Source organism: Sus scrofa, chromosome 2, assembly GCF_000003025.6.
Source record: "Sus scrofa isolate TJ Tabasco breed Duroc chromosome 2, Sscrofa11.1, whole genome shotgun sequence".
Classification (NCBI taxonomy): domain Eukaryota; kingdom Metazoa; phylum Chordata; class Mammalia; order Artiodactyla; family Suidae; genus Sus; species Sus scrofa.
Genome location: NC_010444.4, coordinates 54,940,065 through 54,952,434, shown reverse-complemented (window position 1 = coordinate 54,952,434; position 12,370 = coordinate 54,940,065). Strand labels below are relative to the sequence as shown.

Sequence of the window (12,370 nt, the reverse complement as noted above, 5' to 3'; positions counted from 1 at the left end):
TTTCAAAAATTTGGAAAAAAATATCTGTGACTCAAACAAATGTAAATGACAAATTTCTAAATGGGTGTTTATTTTTTCAACCAGTCAATATGGTTCTAGTACACATAATGAAAGCACAATAATAAAACAAATAATATAAAAAAATAGTCAAAGTAACTACTTATAATTAGTCTCTGACAGTTTTTTCCCTACTTTTGATCCATTTGATCTATTATCTCAATCAATTAATATACTCTTGTGTGAAGTATATAGCTTGACTTCACTTAAAACATTAAAATGTTATACTATAGAGAGGACCAATCTTAACTGGGAGGTAGGCTTTGAATCACATACGTTGTACTTATCTATAAGTTATGAAGTCAAATTAATATTTTTTAATGATGAAAGTTCCCTCCTTTTCTACTTTTTCCATTTCCAGTGTAGCATCAGTAGACATTACTGAAAAGAGAAACACAACTTCAGACTTTATTCTCCTAGGAATCTTTAACCACACAAGACCCCGTCTCTTTCTTTTCATGATAGTGCTGACGATGGCCATTGCTTCCTTGACAGGCAATGCCCTCATGCTTCTCCTGATTCACCTGGACCCCCGGCTCCACAGGCCCATGTACTTCCTACTGAGCCAACTTTCCCTCATGGACATGATGCTGGTTTTCACTATTGTGCCCAAAATGGCTGCTGACTACTTGACATGCAACAAATCCATCTCCCCTGCTGGCTGTGGGTTGCAGATCTTTGTCTCACTCACATTGGGTGGTGGAGAGAGTTTCCTCTTAGCAGCCATGTCTTATGATCGTTATGTGGCTGTTTGCCATCCACTGCGATACCCTGTCCTCTTCAACTGGCAATTATGTTTACAAATGACATTGGGATCTTGGTTCCTGGGAGCAGTTGATGGGCTAATGCAGGCTGCTGCTACCTTGAGCTTTCCATTTTGCAGTTCTCATGTCATCGATCATTTCTTCTGTGAGGCCCCAATGCTGGTGCGTTTGGCTTGCGCTGACACATCAGTCCTTGAAAATGTCATGTACATTTGTTGTGTGTTAATGCTTTTGGTCCCCTTTTCCCTCATCCTGACTTCCTATAGTGTAATCCTCTCCACGGTTCTCCAGATGCATTCTCTAGATGCCCACAAGAAGGCTCTTGCCACCTGCTTCTCACATTTGGCTGTGGTGGGACTCTTTTATGGAGCAGCCATTTTTATATATATGCAACCCAAATCCTATAGGTCAGCTAACCACAATAAGATTGTGTCAGCATTCTACACTATCTTCACCCCTGTACTGAACTCCCTCATCTACAGTCTGAGGAACAGCGAGGTCAAGGAAGCCTTGAAAAAGTGGCTGGGAAAATGCTCAAACTTCAAATGCCACCAAACTTAGTCCTATTAGTCAAGGTTACCCAGTCCCAAATGAGTCTAAGTTCCTGTATTCATTAACATTTTATTTTATTTTATTTTTTGGCCTTGCCCATGTCATGTGGAAGTTCCCTAGTCAGGGATTGAATCCATGCCATAGCAATACCTTGAGCCACAAAAGTGACAACACTGGATCCTTAACTGCTAGGCCACCAGGGAACTTAACATTTTAAACATATTATAATTATTGCTTCTTTAATAATGCATGAAAATTAATTTCATTTTATTTTGGTATAATAGGAATTTGTTAAGAATTGAGTATATGAGACTGAAACATACTATTCATCTCCAATAAGAATCCCTGAGAGTGAAACAGAGATCTCAATTACACCTCAATGCCAAAACAAATATTTTGGGGCAATGTAGGAAATTTCCATCTTCATGCAATTATCAATATCAAATATATGTTTATTATGATGGTGCAGTGGATCCTGGGCCCATGTCCAGAGAAATTATTCAGGAAACTCTACAGTCATTTGCTCAAGACTAACATTTTACTTGCTTTGTTTATTATTATCATCTTCACCCTGTATTAGGATGAAAAAAAGAATGTAATTGCTAATATTCTCTCAATTATGCCATCAAAATTGTTTTCCTCTCTTAAAATGCATGAAATTGTAAAAGTAAGCACAGTCATGGAAATTTCATTGTTTGTGCCAGATTCATTTACCATCAGAAAAGTAGATTTTAGAACACAGCAATTATAAAATCATATATTAAAGTCATAAATTCTGCTAAGGATAAAATACTTCAATCAGACATATGTTGAATTAGGAAGTAACTTAGTCAAATAGCAAACAACCACAGAATGAACATTATCTCCAAGCAAATGTAAAACATTGATAAAAATTCACTAGATAACTGTGAAAATAACAATTCATTTACAAGAAATAATATTACAGACCAGTAATCTGAACATCAAGTTAAATATGAAAACAAAAATCAGATTACTTCTTTTTTGTGCATGGTGTGATTGTGTGCTCTAGTTTCATTGATTTACATGCTGCTATCCAGTCCACTCTTGGGCATATATCTAGACAAAACTTTCCTTGAAAGGATACATGCACCCCTATGTTCATTGCAGTGCTATTCGCAACATATAAGACAAGGAAACAACCTAAACGTCCATTAACAGATTATTGGATTAAGAAGAGGTGGTATATATACACAATGGAATACTACTTAGCCATAAAAAAGAACAAAAGAATGCCATTTGCAGCAACATGGATGGAACTAGAGACTCTCACACTAAGTGAAGTAATTCAGAAAGAGAAAGACAAATACCATATGATATCACTTATATATGGAATCTAATATAGGGCACAAATGAATCTTTCCACAGGAAAGAAATGCATGGACTTGGAGAATAGACTTGTGGTTGCCAAGGGGGAGGGGTAAAGAGTGGGATGGACTGGGGGTCTGGGGTTAATAGATGCAAACTATTGCATTTGAAGTGGATTGGCAATTAGATCCTGCTGTATAGCACAGGGAACTATATCCTGTCACTTGTGATGGAACATAATGGAGGATAATATGAGAAAAAGAATGTATATATAATGAGACTCGATCACTTTTCTGTACAGTAGAAAATTAACAGGACACTATAAACCAACTAATGGAAAAAATAAAAATAAAAAACATAAGATTAGGGAGGGCCCGTCATGGTGCACCAGAAACGAAACTGACTAGGAACCATGAGGTTGTGGGTTCCATCCCTAGCCTTGCTCAGTGAGTTAAGGATCCAGCATTGCTGTGAGCTGTGGTGTAGTTTGCAGATGCAGCTAGGATCCTTCATTACTGTGGCTGTGGCATAGGCCAGAAGCTACAGCTCTGATTAGACCCCTAGCCTGGGAAACTCCATATGTTGCATGTGTGGCCCTAAAAAGACAAAAAGTCCCCCAAAATAAAATAAAATAAAATAAATAAAGTATCTGGATTTAAAAAACATAAGATTACTTTGAAATAGTGTTCAAAATTATATTGTTTACCTCTTTATTGTTTTGATTGCTTTCAGGAGTTCCTACTCTTAGTTCCTTAATAAAGGTTTAATAAAATTTTTTCAAAAGTTATTATGACATATATTTTACTAGATTTCTAGAAATAAAGGACTATCATGTAGAGGTAATATATATATATAAAGGCATGAGCAGTAAGAAAAATTTCCATGGGGAGTTGAATATATCATCGATATAATTTACTTACAATTGATAGAATTTTTAATTGATTCTCTTAATACAACTCTCAAGAGTAGAGCTTGATGAATTTTACATATGAATATGCCCGTGCAGCTACACAAATACCAAGATTTAGGGTATTTCTAGTACCCTTAACGTCTCCTTTTTGCTTCCTCCCAAACAATACCTCCAGAAATTCAATCACTATTCTAAAATATTATTGTTAATTATGTCAAACTTTGTTTACTCAATATTATGAAGATTCACTTATAATGTTGTATTTTTTTTCTTAGACATTCCTCTTCAATATTTTGTTGCATTTCATGTATTAATATACTGAACTTATTAATTCTGCTCTTGTGAGTATGTGAATTGTTTCCTGTTTGGGGCTACTATAAACTCAACTGTTGTAAACATTTCTGTACTTGCCATTTAATAAATTCAACTTTTATTTCTGTTTAGTGCATAAACCATAGTGGAATTACTACTTCACAAATCATAAGAAAGTTGAATTGTAGTAGATAATGTTGAGATTTCCCCAAGGTTTTTATGCCAATTTTTACTCTATTGATGATGCTCAGTTGAGAATTGAGAACACTAGTAGTTCTACTTCTTTGACAGCAGTTGTATTGTCAGTCCTCCTAATTTTAGCCATAGCAATGAGTTGTTTTCCATTATGGATTATTTTTTTAAGTGAAAGGAAGTTTATTTAGAGAGATACACATTCCATAGGCTGAATCCCTTCTGTCTCAGAAGGCAAGAGTGACCTATTTTAGTTTCAATTTCTCTTTTTCAGAAGTACAGTGATCTGTATCACATTTTACATGCTTATCAGATATTGGATATCATGTAAACTTAAATGCTCACTATTATTTTTTAGGTTGGGGAAGGAGAGCTATCTCTCTTTTCTCATCAATTGGTTAGGAATTTTTTACATAATTTAGTTACCAATACTTTGTCCAATATATGTACTGCAAACATCTTCCTGTGTGCAGGTTGTGCTTTCTTTTCCACTGGTGAACAGAAAATCTTAACTTTTCTGAAGGTGATTTTTTTCAATTATTTATTTTATGGTTTTATTTTTGCTGTAGTTCAATAAATAACTGCCTACACAGACTCATTTAGATATCCTGCCATGTTGGCTCTATGATTTTTTACCAAGTTACATTTTTCATGTATTTTTGTAAAAATTACTACAAATTTAATGAAAATAACTTATTGAAAAAACTTTTAGAGGCAGTTTTGTTGTTAATCAGGTATCTGTACGTGGCAATTAATCGACTGGCTATTTTTCCTTTTGTCTGTTTTTTCTATTCTTGCACAAATACTACATTGTGTTAATTTTGTAACCTTATAACAATATTTAATATTAAGCAGTATAATTATAAATATAGATATTTAAGGTTTTCTTCATCTATTCATCATGAAAATAAATTTAATTTCTGGCAGGTGTACACTATTATGAGTAGTACTACAATGAACACAAGTGTGCAAATATCTTCTTGAGATTCTGATTTCTTTGTATACATACTCAGTAAGTTGGATTTCTGGATCATATGGTGGTTCCATTTTTAATTCTTTGAAGAACCGTCATATAGTTTTCCATAGTAAATGTATAAATTTACCTTACCACCAACAGTACACAAGATTCCCTTTTTCCGCACCCAGTTTTATACCACTGTAGTCCATGAGATACTTGATGTATTTTCAATCTTTTTAAACATTAAAATTTGTTTAGGAGTTCCAATTGTGGCTCAGTGGCGTAAGAACTTGACATAATGTTCATGAGGATATAGGTTCCACCCCTGGCCTTTCTTGGTGGTTGAAGGATCTGGTGTTGCCACAAGATTCAGATCACAGAAGCAGCTTGGATCTAGTGTTGCCATGGCTGTGGGGTAGGCCTTCAGTTGGAGTTCTCATTCCACCTCTAGCCTGGGAACATTCATATGCTACAGGTGTGGCCATAAAGAAAAAAAAAAGAAAAGAAATAAGGAAAGAAAGAAAGAAAGGAAGGAAGGAAGGAAGGAAGGAAGGAAGAAAGAAAGAAAGAAAGAAAGAAAGAAAGAAAGAATGAATGAAAGAAGGAATTCTTATTTATAGTACAGTCCAAAATTTTTGAGTAAGAAACAAGATTTATTATCACTTTGTAAATATGAAAATTAATGAGAGGGTTCAATAAACCTCCTTCTTCTTCTTCTTTTTTACAATATGAATAATTATCCAGCTTCAGATATTTGCTATTTAACATCCATTCCAATTTATTTTGTTTTCAAGCACATTGGAATAAAGACTATTTGTCAATTCCAAATCCATACTCCACATCTAATTATCTAATAAAATATCTCTGTTTGTGGAATAGAAATTCACTAAGGATGAAAATGAAAATCTATATTTTATTCTTTCTTTCAGAGAGAAAAAAATCATCAGATAAGTCTCTTGGGCAGTTTTGAAAGGGCCTCATATAACGGATATTTTTCTGTATGTCTCTTCTTTTTTTTTATTCTTGTGTGAAATAAATGGATGAGGGCTGTGACTGCAACCACATGTTAAGCCATAAGAGAAAAAACAATAGGACTGCAGACATCATTCATGCCTGTCACTAATCTTATGCTAGCAATAGACAAATTTTAGAATTGTGTTACTACAACAAGATGTAGCCATTAGCTGATTTACACATTACTTTTGCCCTGGAGCATATGGTTACTGAATTTTAAAGAAAACATTATAAAATATATTTATTGATATATCTTGCTTGTATTTATTGCATTGATGCTATGCCTATTTCAAAACTAAGAGACAAACCACTGAATAATCAGGTCTACTTCTTGGGATAGCATATATCAAATGTAAATTTGACATGAAATGAGGTTTTTTTAATCCTTTAAAAATTTGTCTTGTTGATTAACATGTAGTCTATCCTGGATAATATTTTATGTGCACTTGATGTTTTCTCAGATTTGTTGATATATAATTGGCATATAGCTTGTGTAATTTTTACTTTTACTCTGACATTTAATTCAATTTTTAAAATTTCTATCACTTTCCTCTAAACTTCCCAAAATACTGGCATACTTAATAACACTGGTAAATGATGATTATTAATAATTGAAAACAACAAGCTTTCTAGTATTATCATAGATGATTACATCAACCATTTGATTTTGGAGTTTGTTCAAGTAAACATATCTTTCAGAGCGTAGATACTACAGCCAAATATTAATTGATAAATGGGATGCAATGGCTATTTTATATCAAATCTGATTATAAAATGACATGCAAATTCACCATATTTGACTTGAATACATGTAAATAAATCAGTTTTAAAAATTACTTTTGTTGTAAAATTGAAAGACATCTCACAAATAATAGCAAACTATATGTATCAACTGCTCCTCATTTTCAATCATGGTGAAGGGTATACCCAGATGTCAAAGGTATATGTGTGGAGGTAATTTCACTAAGATCTGCTGCTAATGACTTTAAATAGTAGTCACCTAAACTTGTTTAGCTCCCAGTTAAGAGAATTCTACAGCAAACATCTCTGTGACACAGTGGTAGGTACAAGCATCAATTTCCCAACCTCTGTTTCCCTCTTTTTTCTATTACCTCCACCATTTAGCTTTCATTATCTTACAGTTGTTTCATGGTCACAAACTGTCTGCTGCAATTTCTTCCATTATTTCTACATTCCAGACAAGAGCAAGCTAGAAAGTAGACATACAGAATTGTTCTACTTTTTAATCTTCTCCCTTCTAAAAAACCTATTCTTGAAGCTATCATTCTCCCATGCCAGCACATTTTGCATGCTATTTGCTCAGAACTTGCTCAAACATGTTTATTAAATCTTCAATGCAGGGTGCATAATTTTTATATACAATCCAGACACTTGATAATTAGGGGGACTCAAAGACACCCTTAAATCAATTTTACCAAAACTACACTTGATATGTCACTGTGAACTGGAGACTGGCACTTGGCATCTGCCTCTACACAGATTGAATCATGAGCCACTGCAGCTGCCTATCCTAAATACCCACTGAAATTGTTCAGGGTGGAGCTTGGGTGTAAGGCACTCTCTACTCTGGGAAAATTGGCAAAATTGGTCTACAGATAGATATTTTTCAAAAGAAGTATTTATGAGCCCAAATTTCACATCTCCTCACATCACTAAAATCCTTCATGGTGACTTATACCTGCCCTTTGGGAATCAAACCTTCATGAAACTAGCAGTATCCTTCTATAAACTGTGGGTTTGGTTGCATGTACCTTCTCCCTCACCCAAATCACATATATACTGACCTTCTCTCCTACCTATTTGTAGCAGTTTTTCAGAGCTATCTGAAAGGCTATGGCCCTTATTTTGCCCCAAATAATACAATTCTTAAATTATAAGTTGTGCATATTTTTGGGTTGACATCCTGATAGCCTAAATATTTTTAAGTTGTATAATCAGTTTTGAGTCTTTGCCTTAGCAGACAGTTCATTGAGATTTTGCACTCTTGATGAATGTCTTCTTTGGAATAGTTTATTTTTCCTTTGGTCCACTCAACTCCCTTTCTCTGTCTTTATCCTATATCATTGAATTCTTTTTTAATCTCCTTAATAAATTTTCTTTGTTTTCTTTTTTTAATTGTTATTTCCCCAATACAATTTTTTTTCCACTATACAGCATGGTGACCCTGTTACACATACACATATATATTATTTTTCTCACATTATCATGCTCCATCAAAAGTGACTAGACACGGTTCCCTATGCTACACAGCAGGATCTCATTGCTAATCTATTCCAAAGGCAATAGTTTTCATCTATTAACACCAAGCCCCCAATCAACCCCACTCCCTCCCACTCCCTCCTATCAACCACAAGTCTATTCTCCAAGTCCATGATTTTCTTTTCTGTGGAAATTTTCATTTGTGCCACATATTAGATTCAATAGTTTTGAATGGCACAACTGAGAAGGGCTTACTTTCTAAAATATACAAATAATTTATTTAATGCAACAGCAAAAAAACCCAACAACCCAATTGAAAAGTTGGCAAAAGACCTGGATAGACATTTCTTCAAGGAAGATACACAGATGGCCAAGAAGCACATGAAAAAATGCTCAACATTACTGATTATTGAAGAAATGAAAATCAAACCTATCATGAGGTACCACCTTACACCAGTCAGAATGGCCATCATTAGTAAGTCCACAAATAACAACTGCTGGAGAGGGTGTGGAGGAAAGGGAACATTCCTGCACTTTTGGTGGGAATGTAAGCTGATACAACCACTATGGAGAACAATAGGGAGGTACCTTAGAAATCTATACATAGAACTACCATATGACCCAGCAATCCCACTCTTGGGCATATAGCTGAACAAAAGTTTCCTTAAAAAGACACATGCACCCACAAGTGCATTGTAGCACTATTGACAGTAGCCAGGACAAGGAAACAACCTAAATGTCCATCGACAGATGATTGGATTAAGAAGATGTGGTATATATACACAATGGAATACTACTCAGCCATAAAAAATAACAAAAGAATGCCATTTGCAGCAACATGGATGGAACTAGAGACCCTCATTCTGAGTGAAGTAAGTCAGAAAGAGAAAGTCAAATACTATATGACATCACTTATATCTCGCATAAATATTCTTTGTATAGTTATTCACAACATCCTATGTCTGTTCTCAACTCTCCCTGGACATGTTTGCTTACTCCTTAGAAACCACAGCTTAGCAACCAATGTGATTCCACCATATTACTGAATGCCTGCTCGTACCTGTTGTAGTTCTGTAAAATAACCTATGTAGCTTCTCTGGAATACCTTTGTGTATTGCCTTAATAAACCCCCATCATTTTCTATTCCTCTTGGAGCAGAACATTTAAGTTTGTAACTCAAAATTGTCCATGTTTCAATTCTTAAAACTCCCAATAAGCTCTTTTTCTTATTTGCAGGTTTCTGCATTTATTTTGGTTGACAGAATTGATATTTTAAAATCACATGTAAAATAAAACCATCAACAGAGGGAAACTATTTTGAGGTCCATCAAATAAAAGCGTGAAGATGTATCTAAATGTAGTATCTAAAGATAAATACTATAATTGGACATTAAACAAACATGCATAACATTGACCTAGAATAAACTATATGATTTTATTGTTGAATTGCACTTCTAAAAAGTACCAACATTTTATATACACAGTACTATTTATATGAAATATACCAGTAACATGGACCTACTGCATAGTATAGGGAAATATACTCAAAAACGTATAATACCTATATGGAAAAATATTTTGAAAAGGAATGCATATATGTATAACTGATTGACTTTGCTGTACACTTGAAACTAACACAATTTTCTGTCAACTATATTCCAATATTTTTTAAATACTAATTTTACCTATTACATTAATATGTAGATTACTTGATTATAAAATATTAACCCTGAATATACTCAATTATTTAGCTTTTGCATCAGGCTTTGCATTAGGCATTGGCTTTGTGTGTTCCTTCTTTTATCAGTAAGTTCCAAGACCTACTTGAAATTTTCCTTTCCCCCCCTCCAATTATGCAGCAATACAGTATGAAGAAGGTAACAGTCATTTGAATAAGAAAGAGAGCTCTAAAATATAGCACTAAGGAGCCATTGTCAAAGATTAATAGCAGTCAGCCAGCACATTTCAGAAACTTTTAGGTATAATCTTAAAAAAAACAATATACTCAACAAAATTAAGGAGTTTTGAGTAAAAAAGGATTACTTGCCAGTCAAGGAACACAACATTGTTTTTAAATAAGTCCTAATAAAAGGAAAATAAATAGCTTTATTTGTATGATGTGGAGCAAGATGTGATTCACATATGAAGAACTATATCAATCAAAAATGTATATTTCAAGAGGTTGAACCCATAGGACAGAAAACTAGAAACAATTTCTTAAACATATGTGGTAAACAGTTTTTATTATTTCTTCAGTAAGAAATAGGAATTGTTAAATGATTATGTTTAATTTGTGAAATGTTATACTCTTTATTTAAATTTTGTCTGAATCATCCCATATGTAATATTTATAAACTTTACTTTTTTTTCTATTTTGATACCATATATTTTAATACATTGAAATATTTAACTGGGTGGCATATAACTTTCTCCTCAATATTCTGTAGACCAAATTGGGACAATTAAAAAAATTAACTTTTTTTAATCAATTCATATTGAGGCAGGAAAGATAGGGCTGGGCCCAAGGACAGCTTCCTTATCTATAGGCAGTACATAAAAAGGTAAAGCCACCTCCTTGTTTTATACTTAATGAGATTACGAAGCATGCAGGAACTATTTCAGGAACATGAGTTAGAATTTGACTAAATTTTTTGACAACTGAATAGTATGAACAGGAAATTGGCACTTCGTTCTGCCCTTGCCTCCTCAGAGAAATTCTCTCAGGGTTACTTGAGATGCTGCCTCTCCAGCTAAAGTCCTCATTTTGGCCCAAATAAAATTTAACACTCAACCTTTAGATCGTGCATTTTTTAAAGTCCACGATGGGGAAATCTTACCATAAAATCCACAGAGCATGTCAGAGCATACATAGGAGAAATGCCCAGGCTACAAAGGATTACTGTAGGACCTTCCATGTGTGGTATTTGACTAGTAATGGAAAATTTAAAGGAAAATAGCTTTTAGAGCATATGTTCTGTGGCTTCTGGAGCTGAGTGTTCAAGAGTAGAAGCTGATATAAACAGGTGAAATCATAGCTACACCTTAACCTTCCCATCAGTGAATTATTCAACCTTAATCTAAGAAACCATCACCCCAGTCAAGGAACTAAAATGAAAAAAAAAAAAAAATGGGCCAGAAAACTCCTTAGTGTGCTTCTAGCAAAGATGCCTTCACTCTTCTCTGAGTGTATACTTTCACTTTTGCCCTTTAATAAACTCTTCCTTTGCTCTTCTCTATTGTGTTCCATTCTCCTCACTATTTGGTATTGTTAATATTTTAAATTTTAATTATTCTAGAAGTGTATAATTCTATATCCTTTTTAAATTTGAATTTCCATAAAAAATGACATAGTCGATTATCTTCTAGGCACTAATTCATCATTCATATATATTTTTCATCAATATATTCAAGTATTTTGCTATTTTTTGCTTGTATTTACATAATTGACCTGTAAAATATTTTTACGTATTTTGAACCAAAGTGTCTTACCAAGAATACGTTTTGAAAATATTTTCTCCTACTCTGTGCCTAGCCTGCTTTCTAAATGGTGTATCTTGCTGAGCAAATGTTTTAATTTTGATAAAGTCCAATTTATCATTTAAAAATTTTATGATCAGGAGTTCCCATTATGGCTCAGAGGTTAACAAATCTGAGTAGCATCCATGAGGAGGCAGGTTCAATCCCTGGCCTTGCTCAGTGGGTTAACAATCTGGCATTGCTGTGAGCTTTGGTGTAGGTTGCAGACACAGCTAAGAACCTGCATTGCTGTGGCTGTGGTGTAGGCCAGTGGCTGCAGCTATGATTTCACCCCTATCCTGGGAACCTCCATATGCCATGGGTGCTACCCTAAAAACTAAACAAAATTAATTAACTAATTAATTAAAATTTTTATGATCAGTAGCTCTTTGTGTGTGTGTTCTCATAGAAATTATCATTTAAGATCACAAAAAAACTTCTCATTCATTTACCTCTAATGTTTATATTAGTCCAGAGATCAATTGAGTGAGAATTATGTTACATTATGCTTTGATCGACAAGGATGTTATGCATGTAAACATAATTTTT

The 12,370-nt window shown here is 34.0% G+C and overlaps 1 protein-coding gene across 1 annotated transcript; it reads left to right on the top strand.

Moving 5' to 3' along the window:
• LOC110259598 (olfactory receptor 2T12-like) lies at window positions 378-1,382 on the top strand. The gene has a single exon (XM_021085074.1). It carries the CDS (start codon window positions 378-380, stop codon window positions 1,380-1,382), a length of 1,005 nt encoding a protein of 334 aa, XP_020940733.1.